Source organism: Trachypithecus francoisi, unplaced genomic scaffold (genome assembly GCF_009764315.1).
Source record: "Trachypithecus francoisi isolate TF-2019V2 unplaced genomic scaffold, Tfra_2.0 Lachesis_group2, whole genome shotgun sequence".
In the NCBI taxonomy this organism is placed as follows: Eukaryota; Metazoa; Chordata; class Mammalia; order Primates; family Cercopithecidae; genus Trachypithecus; species Trachypithecus francoisi.
The window spans coordinates 84,761,432-84,783,665 of NW_022681465.1; the positions used below are offsets into that span (position 1 = coordinate 84,761,432).

A 22,234-nucleotide genomic window follows, 5' to 3' on the forward strand; every position below is an offset into this window, starting at 1 on the left:
TCCCAGTCAGGCTACACGGTGGTCAGGGACCCACTTGAGGAGGCAATCTGTCCATTATCAGAACTTAAACACTGTGCTGGGAGAACCACTGCTCTCTTCAGAGCTGTAAGGCAGGGATGTTTAAGTCTGCTGACACTGCCCACAGCTCCCCCTTCCCCCAGGTGCTCTGTCCCAGGGAGATCGGGGATTTGTCTATAAGTCCCCGACTGGGACTGCTGTCTTTTGTTCAGCGATGCCCTGCCCACAAAGGTGGAATCTAGAGAGGCAGTCTGCCTTGCTGAGCTGTGGTGGGGTCCTCCCAATTCGAACTCCCCAGTGGCGTTGTTTACACTGTAAGCGTAAAACTGCCTATTCAAGCCTCAGCAATGGCGGACTCCACTCCCACCCCCAAGCTTCAGCATCCCAGGTTGATCTCAGACTACTGCACTAGCCGCGAGAATTTCAAGCCAACGGATCTTAGCTTTGATGGGCTCCATGGGCGTGGGACCCGCCAAGCCAGGCACCGAAGGGAATCTCCTGGTCTGCCAGTTGAGAAGACCATGGGAAAAAGCGCAGTATCTGGGCTGCAGTGTACTGTTCCTCCAGGTACAGTCTGTCATGGCTTCCCTTGGCTAGGAAAGGGAAATAAATTCCCGACCCCTTGTACTTCCCTGGTAAGGCAACGCCCCGTCCTGCTTTGGCTCGCCCTCCGTGGGCTGCACCCACTGTCCAACCAGTCCCAGTGAGATGAACCAGGTACCTCAGTTGGAACTGCAGAAATCACCCGTCTTCTGCGCCCATCTCGCTGGGAGCTGCAGACCAGAGCAGTTCCTATTTGGCCATCTTGCCAGAAAATACATTTAATGATTTTTAAGTGTGTAATTGATGTTCTGATTGGTTTGTTACTGGGAGCCTAGATTTTATTGTCTTCCTTTATACAGCGTTTAATTTTGTTTCAGCAGTCTACTACTGCTGATCAGCTTAATCCTTTTAGTGATTGATATTAAGCATTGTATGGGCGGTCATAGAGTTGCTCCGCTTCTTATGTTTTACCTTTCTTGTGTCTCAATTTAATGCCCAGTGTTCAGCAAAATCTTCACTCTGACTTGTTAGAACTTCTCATTGCTTGTCCTACTTCACAGACTCACATTGTAGACAAAGACTGTGCAGATTTCTGAAACTCCTTTTTTGCTTAACTCGTCTTCAGAACTCTGCCTCAGAAATGTCATTTGACTCAGCATGTCTGAATGCCGATCCCTACCTTTTCTGCTCTGTGAGATTGCTTTGTTCTGCTTGGGATTTACCTCTCTGTACCATAGTCTGAAATGTGCCCTCATGCATAAAGCTGAGACAATTATAGTACTACATCTTGAGTTTTCCTTCTTTCAGAGATCACAGTGCTGTGCTTTCTGTCATCAGGTTGTCCAGTATCTGAAAATAGTTGCTTAAAATAACTTTCCTAGTTTTATAGTTTGTAAAAGGCAAGAGTGGTAGCCTGATACCATTATAGATTGCAGCAGGATCCATGTACTACACTGTGACAGTTCTTTTGCAACAATGGCTTTGTTAATGAATCTTTACTTTTTAAACCAACCTTTAAAAATGTGCTCAGTTATTGATGTTCTCAATTCTTTATAAAACATACCTACTAACACCCTTGACATACTACATATATAGTTTAATTAAGGCTTCATTTTGGTATGTTGCCAAACTTCAGCTCTGTCATTGAGTCGTATGCTTTCTCAAGACTCAGCAAGCTTACTTCCATACCTGTGTCTGCCAGTTATACTTGACATTGTAATTCATAATGTAATTGAGTGCTACAGTCTGCTTATATGAGGACAAGAGAGTCCTTTCTGTTACAGTTCTGTTGGATACTTTGAGAAGACGGTAAAGGTGAATTTCTAATGATAGTATTCAAGACTTGCAACCCCACAATATGGCGACTTGGCATATTGAATATTTTATGAAGAAGGCAGAAGCAAAAGGTCAATCTGACCTTCCCTGCTCCCTGTCTCTTATGAGGTAGGTTGTAAAACGAAGGATTTTTTTGACCTTTCCCTGAAGCAGGTTATACAACCTTTATGTGAGAGGTGCCTTACCTATATGTTGAGGAAGATAAAGGATCACAGAGAAGAATCTGAACAAAAAGCCTTGCTAAGTTTCTGCAGTGTGTTACCATTAGCTCACACCCGCTTTGTCATATCATATTTCTGACTACCCACTCTTCATCTAGCCTACGCGTAAAAACACACAGGTTTAACTCTTTTTTGGGTCTTCATTTCCGTGTGAAGCCTTCCGTGTCACATAAAACTTATATTAAATAAATTTGTATGCTTTTCTCTTGTTAAACCGTCTTTTGTTTTGGGACCCTCAACCATGAACCTAAGATGAGCAGAAGAAAAGATATTTTGTCTCCCCCGTACTAATAATTCCTGTCAAGTATGTCGAGTAAGGCAGTTGTAAAAGGATTGTGTGTGGTGTAAAAGGAAATCATTAAATTCTGGACAGATTTTGGACTCAGATTATTTCACAAACATTTTTGTATTCTCACTTCACATTTACAAAACCAAAACTATAAATTGTAGATGGCGTATTTTCTTGATGGTTTATGGAAAAAACAACACTTGGGATTCTGATAAATGGACCTATACTCAAAAGGCATGGCCCAAATCAGATTATTAAAAGAATGCACATGTACGTTCTTGCATTATAATATAATGTTTAAGGTTTGTGTATATTTGCTTACTTAGTGCTTCCCTGGTTTTAATAGTATATTCAGGCAACTGAGCTAGGACCAGTTCTTAACAACAGAAAGGAAACTTCTGTTGCATAGTTTTTTATTCTTATGCTAAATTGACAAGGAATCCCCTTACACTTTTTTAATATGCCTTCTTGCAATCTAGTTTGACTTGCACATCATTGCCTCATGAATATTTCATTATTAAATCATAAGCATTCAGTTTTCAATCCATTATTTTCTCTTATTTCCAATGTCCTTTTCAGATATAATTAAGTTCCTTTATTGCTTAAATCATTGCTTGATTTTAGGAAATTTATGTTCTGGCCCTTTGTCCTGATGTTTGTTTATTTAAGAATTATTTCATCTTTAGCTCTTTACTGCCATACCTTTTGTTTTCATAATTCTTAATGTATGCTATATGTTCTTTAGTCTTTTTAATTTATTACCAGGAGATGAAGAGTACTATTTAATTAAGAAATAATAGATTGGTTCCGTTCTGTTCTGTTCTTTCTTGGCTTCCCTTTATTTTCCTTCCCTTCCTCCTTCCTGTCCCTCTTACCTTTTTCCTTCCCTGTGGGTCCTGCTTTATTGCCCAGGCTGGTCTAAAATTTCCTGTGCTTAAACAGTTGATTTGCCTCAGCCTTCCAAGTGGCTGGGATTACAGACATATGCCACCTTATCTGGTTTAGATTGGTTCTTTGCAAAAGGTAATGTTATATAAGTTCCAGGTACCTAATGGCCAGACTTTTTTTTTTTTTTTTTTCCCACCTTTTATTATAGCTTCTGAAAAGCTGCCAGGTATCCTAAAATAGGTACATGACTTGATGATTTAAAAATCTGAAAAATCCGGCCAGGTGTGGTGACTCATGCCTGTAATCCTAGCACTTTGGGAGGCCAAGGCGGGTAGATCACCCTGAGGTCAAGAGTTCGAGACTAGCACGGCCAACATGGTGAAACCCCATCTCTACTGAAAATACAAAAATTAGCCAGGTGAGGTGGCGGGCGCCTGTAATCCCAGCTACTTGGAAGGCTGAGGTGGGAGAACTGCTTGAACCCAGGAGTCAGAGGTTGCAGTGAGCTGAGATCACGCCATTGCACTCCAGACTGGGGAACAGAGCAAAAACTCTGTCAAATAAATAAATAAATAATCAACCAACCAACCAACCAAAAAATCCATCCAGACATGGTGGCTCATGCCTATAATCCCAGCTACTCAGCAGGAGGTGGATTGCTAGAGTTCAAGACCAGCCTAGCAACATGGTGAAACCCCGTCTCTACAAAAAAAATACAAAAAATTTGCCAGGCATGGTGGCATGTGCCTGTAGTCTTAGCTACTCAGGAGGCTGAGGTGGTAGGATCACCTGAGCCCAGAAACTCAAGGCTGCAGTAAGCCATAATCATGCCACTGCACCCTAGCCTGGGTGATGGAGTGAGATCCTTTTTCAAAATAAATAAACAAGTAAAAATTTTTTTTAAAAATCCTGAAGTATTGGGTTAAAAAGCAAATCCATTTAGCTGCTAAAAAGTTGAAATTATTAAATGTTACATTTTTGTAATTGTAAGTATTAAAAAATACATTAGTTAAATAATTTTCAAAATGCTTCTGTTAAACATACTGGTTTTCATCAAGGCATTGATCCTTAATTGATTTGTTAAGCATATTTTTCAACAATTTCAGTTGTTCCAAAGTTTGAACTTAGAAAATTAAGATTTTTAAGTTTTCCTTATGAAAATGCAAAAAGGTGTTCCAATAGATTTTTCTTATTTGGGGGAAAAATTGTATTTTTATATCATTTTTCTAAAATTGCATTCATCATAAAATAGTTCCTTAGTAGACTTGATTTGGTTATGTCATATGTCAAATCATATACTACTATTAGGGGGAAAATCTTTTGAATATCCATTGCAAAGTTTATGACTGACACTGCTACAACAAAAGATAGATTAACAAGAAAAAAGCGTAACAAATGTTTTACTTACTATTTATTTTTTAAAGAGATGGGGTCTCCCCAGCTGCTTTCAAACTCCTGGCTTCAAGCAGTCCTCCCACTTCAGCCTCCCTAGAGCTGGTATTACAGACGCATGTCACTGTATCCAGCTAACAGATTTTTTAAAAAACCAAAGTTCTACAGGCAGTGGCAGTCTGATAGATTTTCCTGGTTTGCAGTTTGAATGTCATAAACGTTGTCTACACATGAGTTGTTGTGATTTCTCTGAAGTTTCTATCAATTTATCCAGCCTCAGTTTATAAGACTTCAGGAAAAGGGAAGTTTTAATTTCAGTAATTCCAAGTCAAAGGTTGGGAGAAAACTGGAAATATTAGTTTGGACAACTGTTGCTAGATATTAGAAGAAACCAGAAGAATTTAGGATTCATTCCAGTTTGTAGGTAAATAACAAAACTTCAAAAACAATGTGCTAGGATCTAATAGGTGCACTATAGTTTTTTTCTAAAACATAATTTTTCTTTCTACAGTCATCATTTTTATCAAAGATAATCAAACTAAGACTAATTTGTTTTCAAAGTAAGTTTAATCATACTAAACTTAGTGATATGGTTGGGATCTGTGTTCCTACCAAATCTCGTGTGGAGATGTAATCCCCGACATTGGAGGTGGAGCCTGTTGGAAGATAATTGTATCATCGTGGTGGTCCTTCTTGAATAGGTTAGCACCATCCCGTCTGTGCTGGTCTAGTGATAGTAAGTAAATTAGTTATCATGAGTCTGGTTTTTTAAAAGTATGTAGCATCTGCCTGCTTCTCTCTTCCTTCTGCTCCAGCCACATGAAGATGCCTGCTCTGGCTTTGCAGTGAAAAGTAAAAGCTCTCTGAGGCCTCCCCAGCCATGCTTCTTGTACAGCCTGCTAAACTGTGAGCCAATTAAACCTCTTTTCTTTATAAAATACCCAGTTTTAGGTATTTCTGTATAGCAATGTGGGAACAGACTAATACACTTGCCTGATTATTTACATTAAGTGCAGCATAGGCTCTTTTTAAGGCTGTTTTGTTGGAACTTTTCATGAGGAGTCTCAGATTGAATTTGTGAAAGCCTCTCGAGACTAGAAGGCCAAGCCAAGGACTCTTCATAAGACTTTGCATTCCTAGAGATTAGGTGAATTCCTCTTTGAGGTCCCCAAATATCCTGAGGTTCCTGGGCCTTCCAAGAAGTGGCATTCCTTACTCACCTAGCTGTAAGGCAACCATACAACCATGTATTCTGGTTACCAGGCCAGTTTTTTAACCCATAAGGGGTTTTTATTGGCTCCATAAAGTCAAACTTAGTTTCTTAAAGTTATTTGGTTGTATTTGAAAATAAGACATTCTAATCAAAGTCTTGGTAATATAAGCGGTAAATACACAATTTCCTGTTACAAGAACAGATTCTTTCTGAACTTGTGCAAGTAACTATGTTATATAAAAATAAGAATACTTGCTAATAGTTCCTGAATTCTAGAAGGATTATACAGGGAGAGAATTTTTTCGATTTTTGTTTATAAAAGTATACTTTACCAAATTGCTGTAAGCTATATAGATAGCTTAAAAGAAAAGAAAAACGAATTTCCTTAAATCTGGAAAACAAAACATTAAAGACCCGCAGTGTTTCAGACAAACAAACAGTTATCCTCATGAGTCATTCACCTTCATGTAATTAGTTCTTGTTCTGCTTGATCTTGATGAGCAGTTTCACGAACCCATTAGTTTCTACATTCGAGTTCTGGAAATTCTTATGCAATCCAATGGTATAATCTTAAAGTTACCAGAAATCTGTGTTCCAGAGTACTTGTCAGTCTTTTTCATTAATCCTCTTGAAGATGAGACAACTTAAACTACAGCTCACTGCAAACACTTTCAGAAAAGAATCAAAATATATAGTAACTGTCTTATGAATGACAGAAGACTTAAACTGGCCGTGGTTAAAAGTCTGATGACTGTTCATTATCATAATGATGCAGTTGGCAAGGAAGTTTGGCAGTTTTTTGGTATACAAAATGTTAACATACTAGCCAGAATTATGACCGATAGCATTACACCAGAACATACCAGAATTTTTGAAATGTCAAATAATTTATGGAACGCTCATTAATAACATACTCATAGATAATAATTTTGAGAAGTCTGAACATCACTTATTATTTGACAGTCCTTCCCATATAATTTAACATATCAACTAAGCCTAATTAATATCTCCAACAGGTTGAGAGACAAATCCTTTGAGACTTTCCAGGGACCCTCTGGAAAGTTCCAAAATTAGAGGTTTAAAAGACATTCTAGTCAAAGCCTTGGTAGTATAAGCAGTAAATACACAATTTCCTGTTACAAGAACAGATTCTTCCTAAACTTGTGCAAGTAACTATATTGTATAAAAATAAGAATTTTACTTTAAGAAGTAAAAAAATGTCTAAAGGTTTAAAGCGTTTGATTAAGTAGGCCCATAGGGCACTGTGAAACATTACCAGTGACAAAAGATTTTAAAGGCAAATACAGAAAACTACATAGTTATAAATATGTGGAGCTAAATAATGAGAACAAATGGACACAAAGAGGGAACAACAGACACTGGGGCCTACTTGAGGTAGGAGGGTGGGAGAAGGTAGAGGACTAGAAAAAAATAACTATTAGGTACTATGCTTAGTACCTGGGTGATGAAATAGTTGTCCACCAGACTCCCATGATATGAATTTACTGATGTAACAAACTTGCACTTGTATTCCTGAATCTAAAATTCCTGAATCTAAAAGTTAAAAAAATCTTGATAAAACACAAAATCTTTGTTTATTTGGCCAGTTACTTAACAGATAACGGAAAACCTTCACTTTCTTAGACCAGTACTCCAGGAAAATTTGTCATTTTAACAGAGAAAACCAAATTTCTAGTTTTGCATCAGTGTACTATTAATACTATAGCTATAGCTAATTTTAATAAAACTATGTAAATGAATTCATTCGATCTCAGCCATCTTTGACCACATGAGATAAGATGTTTTTTCCCCAAGATTCCTTTTCCATAAGCCTTTTTTAGTCTTGAAACAAATATCCAACTGCTTTTTCTTCCTGCTTTTTTCTCTTATTCTGGCAAACCATTCATTTTACTTTAGCACGGAATTAATTTACTCTCTTTTCCCATAATGGAAAATATATCCTCATGCCTTAGAATTTCTCTTACCAAAAAATACATCCTTTATTGCATATTTTTTTGTATAAAAGTTGTTTCTCTTCACCCTTCTAAATTTGTAACTTAAACAATATATATATATTAGAATTTTAATACTTAGCAATTGTGAACTGTCATATGATAATATTCTGTAGATTAATATTATGATTTCTAGAAACATGCTTCCTTATAGTACAATTTCTCATTTTTATTAACAGACTAAATATGTTTAGATACTCTATAGTGTATAAAAACAATATGCCAAAAGTATATAAATTCAAATTTATGTTCAGCAATTAATAAATTCAAATTTATTTTACTAAGAAATGACCTAGACGTTTAATGAATATCTGTTACTTAATCTTACTTAAGTATAACTTTGAGGTTACAAGTTACCAAAAAGATTTTGGAACCTCTTTTTAAGTTGACATCTTGTATAAAATGTTATTGAAAAGTTCACTTACAAATTTTGCTCCAGTTATATTTATTTAACTTACTTGTGCTCAACAATTATACTCAAACTGCTCATGACAACTTCTTGAGACATTAAGCAAAGCTAAGCATCATTTTATTTTTCTTGTTGAAAAATCAGGCAATTATCAAAAATACCATAGAAGCAAAGAAACTAAATAGTTAAACTTATGTTTAAACTTGCTTCTTCCTCTCCCTTTTTTTCTTTTAGTAACAGTTGTCTCCCTGAAGTTTGTATTTCTAAAAGATAACTATTGAGTTCAAGAGAAGACAGGTAGGAAATTTGCATCTCAAAGGCACAGAAAAAGAATGTAAGTTTTTTCCAAGGAGGAGTTTTGTAACATATTTTTGCCTATTATCAAAGATTTTTCTTATGGAGGCTGTGGATGAAATTTTTAGGTGAGTGAGTGACTGAAGAAACATCTAGCAGTTGTCTTTCCCCAAAGTCCATCTAAGTGAACAAAACATCCATTTCTGTTTTCAGATAGTTTTTTTTTTTTTTCCTCTTCTCAGCCTTACGTGGTTGCTTTTGGGATACCTTGAATCCCTGGAGAGTAGGGGTACTTGAAGTTCAAATTACTGAGGGGCTGGAGTGGAAAGAGAGGGAGTCCGGCAGGGGTAGACAGAAGGATGGCAAAGTAGGAGCTTGAAGGGGAAAATATCAAGATTCAAAGTTACTTTATGGAAGATCAGAAGGAGGAAAGGGGAGCAGAAGAAAATGGAAAAAAGGGTCCTGAAGGAAGAGGAAGGAGCCAATGTGGGCAGTATCTTAGTCTATTTGTGTTGCTATAAAGGAATACCTGAGACTGGGTAATTTATAAAGAAATGTATTTGGTTCATGGTTCTGTAGGCTGTGCAAGAAGCTTGGTGCCAGCATCTGCTTCTGATGAAGACTTCAGGCTGATTCTGCTTATGGCAGAAGGTGAACGTGAACTGGCTTGTGCAGAGATCACATGGTGATAGAGGAGGCGAGAGAGAGAAGTAATGTGTCAGGCTCTTTTAAACAACCAGCTCTTGGAGGAACTCTTGCAGAAACTAATAGAGCAAGAACTCACCCATTACCACAAGGACAGCACCAGACCATTCATGAGATATCTGCTCCAATGACCAAAACACCTCCCATTAGGCCACACTTCCAACATTAGGGATCAAATTTTAACATGAAATTGGGAGGAGACAACCCTTTCCAAAGATAGGCAAAAAGAAAGAAAAGACCTCTGTTGTTTTAGTGGTTATGGATCTCCAGTTTCCCATGAAACATGGCATGCCTGAAATCACGCACACATTAATCTGTGACATTAACTAAGTGACTGACCAAGCAGCTAAGGTTGAGATGACAGAATCCCCTTAAAGACCAGGATCTTTATTACAAACTTCCCTAAGAGCCAGTGTGGTTGGACAGAGAATGTCCTTTAAAAAATGTTTAATTGTTATTTTCTTGAGGACAGAGATCTTGTTTTCACTGTTGCTCATTGTGTTCGGTGTCTAATATGTAGTAGGTGCTAAAAATACATCGAATAAATGAGAAACATTCTTTTTGTTGTCGAAGGTAAGCACTTCACATATGTTATTTAGTACTCATTTTAGCATAGCAAACTGATTTTATACATGATGAAAAAGGAGAGGTCTATTAATTTGCCCAAAGTTGAGAACTGGGATTCCAACCCAGTTTTGACTCAGCCCTTTGCTTTTAGCCAGGGCTTTCCTGCTCAGAAGGATCTAGGAGTGGTAAAAATAGTTTGAGATTGAAAAACATGTCTCTACTTATTAGTTTTTTACTCCTTATGTGATCAGTAGCATCATTTGCATGAACTATTTCTATCATATTATCCACAGCATTTCATTTAAACTACACTTTTGGCTCGACAATAATTTTGCCCAGTATGCAAAATATAACAGATGTCACATTCCAACACTTAATTCATTGCCTGGTTGGACTCCAACATCAATTTGTTACTTTAACAAACAAACAAAAGTTGGTTCTACTGGCACAACTCAAATTTATTTTTATATTTTTTATTATATCTGAATCCTTATGGCCCCTAAGTTTTTAGAAGTGTTCAAGTTCTTCCACAGTAAGTAAATAGATATGATAATGCTATCTGCCAACTCTTTATATTTTTTAAACTATAAAATTTATTTTGTAAAATGTCCTTATTTATGAGACCTTTAATGAGTTTCTTGCTTTAAGTATCTGTGGGTTACTTGAAAGAAAGTTTTTATTACAGGCTTAAGACTTGTTTTTCTTTTAACATCTTTCTTGGTTGAAATAGAATATAAATTCAGTCATCAAATTTAGATTAGTTTTAGCTGTAAATAACTAATAGTCTGCAATAGAACAAGTTTCTATAAGCAGTATTTTTAATGTTTCAGTATGTACTCTACTAAAGTAACTTTTCAGCATTGATTCATACTAACATGCAATTTAATGAGCTTACTAGGAAAAGCATGGTAAAAATTTTGGATTTTCTGGGTATACTGAGAGATCTAGCAAAAATGCATCCCAAAGTGCAAAAACCTTACATTTATTTCTCTTTATGACAAGTGTAAACTGTTAAGGTTAAGTGGGTGGGGCAACCGGAAGTAATTACTAAGGCCAGTGGCATTTTTGTGGTTTAATAAAGGCAGAAGCTAATTATTCAGTTTTTATTTAAGTGAAATGGTGCCAAAAAGGAGGTTCCTGCAGAGCAGCTGCACTCCTTCAGTGTTACCCTAATTTACCAAAGACACAACTGTCACAAACAAAACTTTTAAACTTGATATATAGCCACAAAAGTAAGGAGGCTTTTGTTTGGAGTGCATGCAGAAGAACTCCTTTATACAAATCAACCGGCAGATGACGGACAATGATGAAAATTTGATTCTTTGAAGTCATAATAGTCATTGAAATGTGTGAAATTCTGGTATTGAAAAGAGAGCAGCCAGCAAGACTCTAAATCCTGGGTGGTTGCAAGAAGCTTGCTGGGAGGTTTTTCTGCATTTTGACACCAACTTCCCATTGCTTGTTCCCTGCTTCCTTTGTTAAAGAAAAAAAAAAGTTGAATTCACAGAAGATAAATAGAGACAGTTGATAACCGAATCATACAATTTTAATATGGAAAACTAATATTTTATCATGGAAATTGGTATTTGAAAGAATAAAGTTCATATACATATACTGGTACATTCATAGTGATTTTTAAAATTCCTCTTCCTTTATGTAGACTTGTGAAATGGCGGGTCAGCTATCATCTCCTCCAAAATTTAAAATTGTTGAAGATACAGTATTGAAAGAATGAACTTTGGAATTATGACATGCATCTTTCCATTAGCAAATTTTGACTTGAATGCCCTTAATCTTTGAATTATCATTGACTTATTAGTTGTCATTTATTAAAATAGCATATTGTACATAAGGTTGTATTTCTGAAACTTTATTAGGATAATGACATTAATAATGGAAACATAGGTTTCATACTTGACCCAACTATTCAACAATTAAAAGTTTTAAAATTCAATAAATCTGTGTATATTACTTATGGAGTAGCTTGTTTTATTAGAATTTATAGATAATTATTAACTGGTGAGTCTTGAGGTTCTTCAGGTGCCAGCTTGAAGGCGTTTCATACCTATGTGATTTCGTTTTTTGAATTATTATTTATAAATTATTTATCTCTGTTTTACCAGTAAAATGAGAAATTTGTAAAAGGCAATAGTGACGTCTTTCTCCAAAGCATTTCTAGCTTTTCTAAATAGGTTTCAAAAACTCACAGGTGATCCATATTGCCATACAAAAGTAGAAATCCATAAAGAATACAATTAGTTCAATATAATTTAAATAGTTTGCAGATTTTAAATTTTTTTTGTGAAAGTTAGATCTCAGGTAGCTCCGTGAGAATTTAGAGGGAACCACACAAAGCATTGAAGACACAAGTAGAGTTCAGCATAGTGCCTCATAGTTCTTTTCAAATGTTACATTGTTTTCATGGAATCTTGGAGTGGGAGCTTTAACCCATTGAAATGCACTTAAAGAACAGGTTCTTCTGTCACTTGCCGAAGCTGTGTGGATGAAATGATAACAATAGGGTGTCGTGATGCATTTTTAAAGTGTGAGAAATCAGGTTGTCTAGACTGAGAGTGTGCCTACAAGGACTAGGAATTTTAGAGCCTCTGTGCCCTTTAGGTGTCAAGTATATGAGAGATGCCAAGCCTCTTTATTCTGTCTTTGGCAGCAGCTCAACTGGGCTGTAGTACCTTACATGTCTTCTGCATGCAAAAACAGTGATTCTGTGTCATGACAACTTGGGTTCTCAAAATCAGAAACCCACTTGTTCAAATGCCAACTTTAAGTTACGGGAAGATATCAAATAATTGCCGTAATTTGAGGAGACATGGAAGTTTGGTAGTTATGAGTTCAAAATATAAATAGCTTAGCAACATTGTGTAGACACTTTTTAAAAAAGGTTTTCTATCCTAAAATTTATACTGTCCTTTCTACTTGGTAGATCAAATATTGTTTTATAGTATAAATCAAGAAATACTATTTCAATTTTTTTCAAAACTTGAAAACGTTTAAAATCTTAAGTTTTTAAATCACTTTGACATATATGTATCACAGTATAGAAGTAGGTAAAGTAAAAGTGTTTCCTCTAATCTTCCTGAGGTAACTAGTGTTAAGAGTTTAATGTGTTTCCTTTCATATAGTTCTAAAAATAGACATAATTTACAGCTCCAGCTTTTATGAACTCAGCTCAGAACAGAGGGGATGCTTTGGAATTTGGAAAAGATGCCCCACCCCATAATTCTATAACATGCTTATAATGTTTGTTTATACCCAGCTTAAGCTGTATATAATATTAAATAATAAACTACTATGGCAGATTGCAAGTATTACAGTGAATTCAAAGGAGGATTTAAACATTGAGGACTTCCCAGGAGTTGAGCCACTTAAGCTCTTAAGTAGAGACATATATGCTTCAGGAAGTCGTTAAATGTAATAATGCTTAAACTTTTTTTGAAGTTGAACCTGAATATTAGAAATTACCAATTAAAATATTTCACACCTTTAAAAATTATGTGCCAACTTCACTCATTTTGTTTTTACTTTAACCTAGATATAGAGAAACTTTAAAAATAAATAAATGTAGGCACATATTAGAAGTACATATTTGTGTAAATATTTATATGGATAATTTTGATAGTTTCTCTAAACAGACAAGCTGTGACAAAGTAGCCACACCTAATTATTGATGCAGGTGGAAAGGTATTGTGTTAAATAGAGGATTGGTTGCCAACTAAAATAACTTTAAAGAACTGGTTTTTAATCTTGTGGATAGAGAGACTAGTCAAGTCAGAAATGTGCTTAAGTGTTTTTCCCACTAGTACATACTGCAGCTAAGTATTCTTGCCAATTATTTGGTTCATAGCATTGATAGATTGAAACTACAAATAAACATTAGTCTTCATTAGAGTGTGTATTATAATGACATAAAAATTCACAGACATTTTCTAGTTTTCACAAGTTTAGTATAATCATTTTTATGTTAACTCTTGTTTTTACCAAGTTATCCAAAATTTACGTAAGTGAACCATGATTTTAAAATGCTTCATTATTAAGCATATGGTTGACCCCAGTATGATTTACTGTGATCACATAAAGTATTTTACCATTACTAAATGGAGGTTTGACCCATTTATGTCTGAGGTTGCAATTTTTTGAATGTTTGCAATGAGACCTTGGCAATGGCCTTGAGCAGTAGGATATAAATAACTCCCACATGCTTAGCGTTCCAATAATGGAACAGTAGGCATAAATAGGTTTTAAACTCTGAATTACTTTACTAATTTGTGTCCTGACTGCCACTATATTTTGATAAATGTATCTACTCTGGGGCATCAAAATTCTGTGCATTTTTAAAATGAGCATTTGTTACTGGGTAACATTATAGGAAAATCGAGTTAAAGTTACCATTGATTTCATCTCACATTTTGGCAAGAATTGTGCCACTGTTTGGGATTACTTTTGCAGAATATGTTTGATTGTATCACTTCTCTAGTAGGTTTCACCAAAGGGAGATACATCAAAATGCTAATTAAAGTTGTTAATTTTAATTGTTTACAAAAAGTTCAGGTTTCCCTCTGAAGGTAATGCCTTGTGGGTAAGCAACTTGACACAGAAACTATAAATAACAGATTGTCTTCTATTTAAGATTTAAATAAACATGCAAATAAAGATATACTTTTTATATCCCCTTTTCATATTTCCTTTATATTTTTTCTCCTCTGACTAGTTCACACTTGCTCACAAAGTAAGAGCATTGTTGACTACAGGCTCTTCTCCTAGCAAACAGTCTCTTCAGAAAATACCAATGCTTTGTTGGACAAAAGGGCGTAAATTTTTTTACAATCCTTTTCCACTGTCTCCTACCACCTCCCCCTAATAAACCATTTACAGGTATCTAAATAGCAATTTATGTTGTAAAGTATCAGAATGGTAGTGAAATAAGCCAGAAAGTTTCTCTCAATTTATGAACAAATCTGAATGGAGTTGTATGAATATAGGAAACAACAAAAGTACATTAGTGAGTATGTAGGCTGTTTGAAACATTTTTTTTTTTTTTTTTGGCTTGTTTTTCTGTAGGATCTCACTACTTTAACTGGCGTTCCAGAAGAGCATATAAAAACTAGAAAAGTCAGGATCTTTGTTCCTGCTCGCAATAACATGCAGTCTGGAGTAAACAACACAAAGAAATGGAAGATGGAGTTTGATACCAGGGAGCGATGGGAAAATCCTTTGATGGGTTGGGCATCAACGTGAGTACTTTAGTTTAATGTGAATATTGTCAGCTCTCTTTTTCTATGTAAATTTTTATTTTAAATATGATTTCAAACTCCTTTATGTACAGTATACTTAGGACAGTACTTTTTGATGCTGTGCTGTTAGCACAATAAACTGTGACATAGTCTTTTTCAGAGTACTACTTATTAGATAAAAATGACTGAATTTGAGAGCACTGTTATGGAACTCAAAGCTATGTATACAGTAGTCCCCCCTTATCTGCAGTTTTGCTTTCTACGGTTTCAGTTATCCAACGGACGGTACAAATAAGATATTTCGAGAGATGGAGAGAGACTACACTTACATAACTTTTCTTACAGTATATCATTATAATTGTTCAGTTTTTTTTACAACTTATTGTTAATGTCTTACTATGCTTAATTTGTAAGTTATACTTTATCATAGGTCTGTGTGTTTAGGAAAATATAGGATTTGGTACTATCGTGATTTTAAGCATCTACTGGCATTCACTAGGAGTTTTGGAACTTGTCCCCCCTCCTCAGATAAGGGGGAATACTGTTTTATCCAAGATACTGTATGAATGGTATTTATAATATAGTGACACTAACTTGTCTTAAAATTACAGTAAACTTCTTTGTAATATATTATATATATATATTATATATATCTTTTTTGTTTGTGGGAGGGGTAAGAACTAGGTGAATTTAGAAATTAGCTAACTTGAGGGAAACTTGTAAGTTCCTGAGATATTGTGATTAATAAATTACATTTTATTATTATTATTATTTTCTTTAGAGATGGGGTCTCGCCCCCTTGCCCAGGCTGGAGTACAGTGATGTGATCCTAGCTCACTGCAGCCCTGAACTCCTGGGTGATAAAGCAGTCCTCCCGCCTTAATCCCTCAAGTAGCTGGGAATATAGGTGCATGCCACAGCTCCTGGCTAATTTTTTTTATCTTTTTGTAGAAATGGAGCCTCGCTTTGTTGCCCGGGCTGGTCTCAAACTCCCGGCTTCAAGCGATCCACCTACCTCAGCCTCGAAAAGTACTGGGATTACAGGTGTGAGCCACCACGCCCGGCCATTGAATTGCTTTTTAACAGTGTGTTGGAATAAATTCTTGTGGTACTAATGAAGTCAGTGACCTAATTCTCCATAATGGACTAGGGCCCAAATGTTAAATAGAAGGGCTGATTCTAGTTAAATTGAAAAAGCTGACATTAGAGAAAACATTAGGCAGTTAAGCTAGAAAATTGTCATTCATATTGAAACTCTTAGAACATTATATGTGTCCAGTCTCCAGTTGAAGGTAGTTATAAACTTAAATTAGAAAATGTAGACTGTCTTGTTTTAGAAAAGTATAATATGCAACATCATTTCCTGTTGATTACTTGGGAGACTTTTTTTTAGGAAACATCATGTTGCAGTTTAAATATAATTATTTTATTAGGCAAATTATATATAGGCACAATTTTTTAGTTTTTTCTTATGTTGCAGTTTAGTTCATTTATTAAAATGAGAAAAAAAGTCAAACAATACAAATTCAATTAGAACATCACAAAAATACAAATGTACTTCTACAGATCTACAAATTTGTTATAAGATTAGTTATAATTCAGTGTGTTATCAAATTAAGAGAACCAAAATGAAACACTTTGCTAAGAATATTCTGCTTTATCATACCACCTAGGTAGAGTCTGGAGCACTCACTGGTAATAAAGCTGAGAAATAGATACTTATCCAACTTAGTCTTTGGAGTGAATCTGTATATGTGAGATGAGGCCGCCACATCATAGTTATAAGGAAGGGATGGAATCAGCTCATCTCCCTCGAAGCCCATGGTTGTCATGTCTCCTATAAAAGTAGTATAATACCTGGCCTGGAAATTGTTAGAAAGGGAACTACCAAATGGAAAACTGAATCTACCCAGTTTCTGGAAAACAACAGATGGAGGAACATTTGGCTTCCAAACTTTTTCATACATAAGATAATTTTCCTAAGTAATCTTGCTCTGGTGGGTTGTATATTCTCAGTGCTTGTCAAGAAAACAGAAGTCTCCCATTAACTCTAACTTCAAAGAATAAATACCAGGTCAGATTTCCCAATGCACCTTACTGTTTCAAGAGATTCCTGGTGGTGCCTGCATCTGTAAGTGTGGTCATGTATAGACAAAAGCAGTGGTTCTCAACTGAGGGTGCTTTTGTTTCCTTAAGACATTTGCCAGTGTGTGGAGACATTCCTGGTTGTAACAAGTGGTGGCTTCTGCTGACATCTAGTTAATAATGGCAGTGCTATGAGACACAGGACTGCCCTCCTTTGCAACCAAGAAAGAATTTTCTGGCCTCCCAAAAGTAGAAGATGCTGAGGATTAAAAGCCCCAGTATCAAGGAGAATACTTTCTGAGATTGTTTTTTTTTCCTTACAAAAACGCAATATCCCTACCAATGTGAGATGTTAGATCACATTTTTGTACAAGGGTGGTTGTGGTAAATAGAATTCTAAGATGTCCCAGGATGTTTGCTTTTTTGTTACAACTCTAATCATCCTCTTCCATAAGGTATGGCTACGTCCGTGACTTGTTCTAGATAGTTGATTATGGCATAGGTGAGGGGAAGCTCTCTGGGGATTACCTTTCCTTATATCAGAAACGATAGGAATCTATATTTTCTTTCTATCTTGTGTTTGCTTTCATAATAAAGTGATTTAGAATATCCCCCTGTTCATGGAAATTTTGCCCTTTAGTCTAAGGCCTTTCATATGTAATTGAATATTTTTGTTCTTTTTTAAATTTTAGATCCAGGGGGTACATGTGCAGATTTGTTATGTGAATGTATTGGGTGATGCTGGGGTTTGGGCTTCTAGTGAACTCATCACCCAAATAGTAAACACAATGCCCAATAGGCAGTTTTTCAACTCTTGCCCCCTTCCCCCTCCCCTCTATTGGAGTTCCCAGTGTTTATTGTTTCCATCTTTATATCCATGTGTACCCATCGTTCAGCTTTCACAAATGAGAATGTGCAGTATTTTGATTTTCTGTTTCTGCATTAATTCACTTAGGATGATGTCCTCCAGCTTCATCCATGTTGCCGCAGAGGACATGATTTGATTCTTTTTTATTGCTCCATAGTATTGCATGATGTTTATTTATCACATTTTCTTTATGTACCACATTTCTGTATCCAATCCATTGTTGATGGACACTTAGGTTGATTCCTTGGCTTTGCTATTATGAATGGTTTCTTTTTGATAAAATGAGTTCTTTTCCTTTGGTTAGATACCCAGTAGTGAGACTGCTAGGTCAAATGGTAGTTCTGTTTTTAGTTCTTTGAGAAGTCTCCATACTGTATTCCATAGGGGTTGAATTGCTTTATATTCCCACCATTAGAATGGAAAGCATTTCCTTTTCTCTGCATCCTTGCCAACAATAGCCATTCTGACTGGTATGAAATGGTATCTCATGGTAGTTTTGATTTGCCTTTCTGTGATGATTAGTGCTGTTGAGCATTTTTCATGTTTGTTGGCCATTTGTATGTTTTCTTTTGAGGAGTAGGTGTTGGTATCCTTTTTATTTTATGTTTCACATAATATATGGAGTCATTTTGTAAACCACAGGCTTCTAGAAGCTGAAGGAATTTATAAGGTAAAAAATTTGTCCCTATCCAGTGATTGAAATGTTAATGATTACTGTTTCTCAATCACATGAGATTTTTACATGTTCATCTATTCCCCAGACTCACTGTTGTAATACATTCCCAGCAACATTCAGTAATAAATGATTATTTGAGTACTTGTGCCTTATATACTCTAAATTGTTTATGGGTAAAATATTTATATAAGAATATAGATTTGAGTGGTATAGAGGAGAAAAAGTAATATCTTCCTTACATCTATTGCAAAGTTTGTGGCTGAGATATCTGTAACAAAAGATAGTTTAACAAGAGACTCTAGCATACAGTTTCATTTTGTGTACGTTTTATGTGATACAGGAGCCTTCAGAAATGAAGACCCAAAGAACAGGGAAATCTGTGTATTTTTGTGCTTAGTTTTGAGGAAGAGTGGACAGTCATACAGAAAGATGGTTGGACAGAGTTTATGATCTAATGATCATAAAGTAGGAAGAACTTAGCCAGACCTGTTTGTTCAGATTCTTGTCTGTGTCTGTGTGTCTTCAGAAATAAGGACATTCCATTCCTCCTGTTACAGGGTGGACAGTTCTGGAATGAGGGTCTTAGGACTGACTTCAGAAGGTCAGATAATTCTGTTATGTCCTACTTCAGGGGAGAGTGTCAGAGAGACCTTCCTGCTTCTGCTGTTTTCTCAGATGCCAAGCTGCCATATTTTGGGGATACTGTGTCTTGAAGCCCATCAGTGGGTTGTTTAAATAAATAAAGTTTTACTTTGCTGTGCTTGTACAAAGGTTCACACAATCATTATTATAGTATTGCTTAGTCTGGAAATAGCATAATTAAATTTTGAAATATGTAGTGATTTAATACTCTGATGCTTTAAGACAAAACTGTAACCTATTGTGCATAAATATGGAAATGCTGTTTTTATTACATATTGATTGAAAATGAGATATACTACATGTTTGGGAGGTAAAGTTCTTTTCAAAACGTAGTTTTGCCAAAGTAAAACGTTTTTTGAAGCAATAGACCCTGTCTGCAATTGGTTTATCTGAGACATTATTTTGAATCTTGAATATTTTTAAAAAATATTCATTACTTCTTTTTGTTCTGATGTTAAGAAACGAGTAGCATGAAAAAATATAAGAAAAAATTATTATTTAAAATATTTACTTATTTGATTTGATTAGAATAGAGAATTGCTACTCTTTTTTTAGCATTTTAATGACACAAAAATAGTATATAATTTTATTGCTTGAACATACTGAATTCTGACTTCTTTTTGTGAGATATTTTAAAGCTTTTTATAAAATTGCTGGAATTGTAAGCTGAAGGTTTTTCGTGATCATCTAATTAAATTTTATCACTTAACTAAAAAATAAACCTGAGTCCCAGATAAATTAATGGGTTGACCATAGTTTGGGTTCTCAGCCTGCTTATATTTTATTTTACAATTATATATGTAATACTAATATGTAGAATATTCAAAATATAAAATACTTTAAACCTGGCTAGATAAGTTCATATAGACTTGTATTTTTTTTTAATCAGGAGAATTACTATATTTAATGGAGAAAAGAGAATGTTAATATTTTCATGTGTTTTTTGCCGTGGTCAAGGAATGATTTTAGGATATGCTAAAAGAGAAATGACTATCCATCCTATACCTAGACTATATTTGTTTCCAAAGCCACAAGGTTTCCTAATTTAGGGGATCTTGGGCTTAACTTTATTCATTTCTTCTAACTGATAGATAATTCTGTCTAGGTCTATCATATTGATGGAATGGCTTGGGGGATTTAACAGATATCTAACCCTGCTGATGTAAGAGTATTACAGAGGATTAGAAGTATGCAGTATAAGAAATATGACAAATGTAACACCTGCAGAGATTATTTTTATATACCTTTGGAAGGATTTTTTTTTTCTTTTTTTATCTTGCTTTTAAATACACAGGAAAGGACACATTTCATTGAGCAGCAGAGGCAGTGCTAATGGAAGAGGTAATTTTACAAAGTTACAATGGTAATATTGTGACAGAAATTTGAAATCTTAAGTGTCTTCCCATATGTTTTCCTCAGTGGGGATTGAGGGGAAGGATCCTCATTGTGAAAATGGGCCTCGTGACTATAAACATCGTTTTATTTTTTAAAAATATACTGAATACATTTCATTGTTATCTGCTTATCTACAGTATTTTTTTGAAAGGCCACTTTGGTTCACATGTAGGATTTTAAGATAAATGTGTTTGATCTTTGTTTTTAGATTTCTAAACTCATATTTTAAAGTACTGTATTTACATTTCTTCTCTCATCCAAAGTGGAGCTTTTCTTATGCTCTTTTAATTACCCGAGTCTTTAAATGTTAGAACTCAAAGGTAAAAGATTTATCTTTGTGTAAATATGAAAAATATCTTAAGGTGCAAAATTATCCTTTGAGTTTGACCCAAGTGTTTTTACTTTTTAAATCTCCTTGATCCTGTTGCACGGAGAGAACATGACTTATCCTTGTTTAATATTGTAGCGAGTTGCCAAAGATAACTATTGGTTATTAATCTCATTTTTTTTACAGTCTTTTATATTTTAGGTTAGTAAATACTTACTTTTCATTTATTTCTGTAAGCAGGACTTTAATTTTGATTAAACCTAAAAATGATTTATTTTTCCTCAGCTGTATTAGTGTACACTGGTCATTGAAACTTAGTGATCATTGGACTCAGTACTTTTTGTGTTAATCACATTCTGAAAATGTGACTTCTGTGTTAAATTTTAAAAATATTTTTTCATTGGAAAATTATGAATCTGTCATTCAGCTTCTGGAAACAAGGATTTGTTCCACATCGTAGAGGACATAGAAGGTCAAACAGTTTAAGCAGAGATATGCACTAATGCAGATGTTGCAAATTCTCTCATCACTTGATCCTCAAGCCTTAAGTCATCAAAGTGGACATCTTACTTAGGTTGGCAGATAGTTCTTTTTGATGATGAGTAAGTAGCAAATGGAAGTATTGTCTGTATCATCTTTCCCCTTTACGTTGTAACACATTGCCAAGGCACTTTTAAAATTTGCTTTAATCAGGTCGTGCAGGTTTTTTTAATTAAATTTAAATAAAGATTCTGTCTACTTTTCATCTCATTACTGACTTTTGAACAAGTAAATGACTGTGTTTGCATTTTAGATTTAAGCTATAGATATATGTTTCCATATATAACATATAAACCAGGAATGTTACCAGTTACTCCTCTCCCTCTCTTGCTTACTACCCTCTCACCAGTATACTCCCCCTCCCTCCATAGAAGCCCCCACAACAATTTGGTATATATCCTTCCAGACTTTTTTCACTGTATGTATATGCATATATTTAAGTTCATATGTCTTTTGGTGAAATGTCATGATTTTCTTAGTATAAGTTTTTCACATTTCTTATTAAAATTATGCCTAGATATTTTAGTTTTATCACTATTTCAGATGAAGTTTCTTCATTACATTT

At 35.0% G+C, this 22,234-nt stretch overlaps 1 protein-coding gene across 5 annotated transcripts in view; it reads left to right on the plus strand.

Moving 5' to 3' along the window:
- The window catches only part of NDUFS4 (NADH:ubiquinone oxidoreductase subunit S4), a 125,946-nt gene that overhangs the window by 70,341 nt on the left and 33,371 nt on the right, over positions 1-22,234 (plus strand). For 4 of the 5 annotated variants that reach the window (XM_033179556.1, XM_033179557.1, XM_033179555.1 and 1 more), the window contains exon 3: positions 14,963-15,135. In XM_033179556.1, the coding sequence (XP_033035447.1) occupies positions 14,963-15,135 (173 nt within the window). Of the gene's footprint in view, positions 1-9,242; positions 9,435-14,962; positions 15,136-22,234 lie in introns of those variants that run through there. The other variant, XM_033179554.1, reaches the window with a different exon arrangement.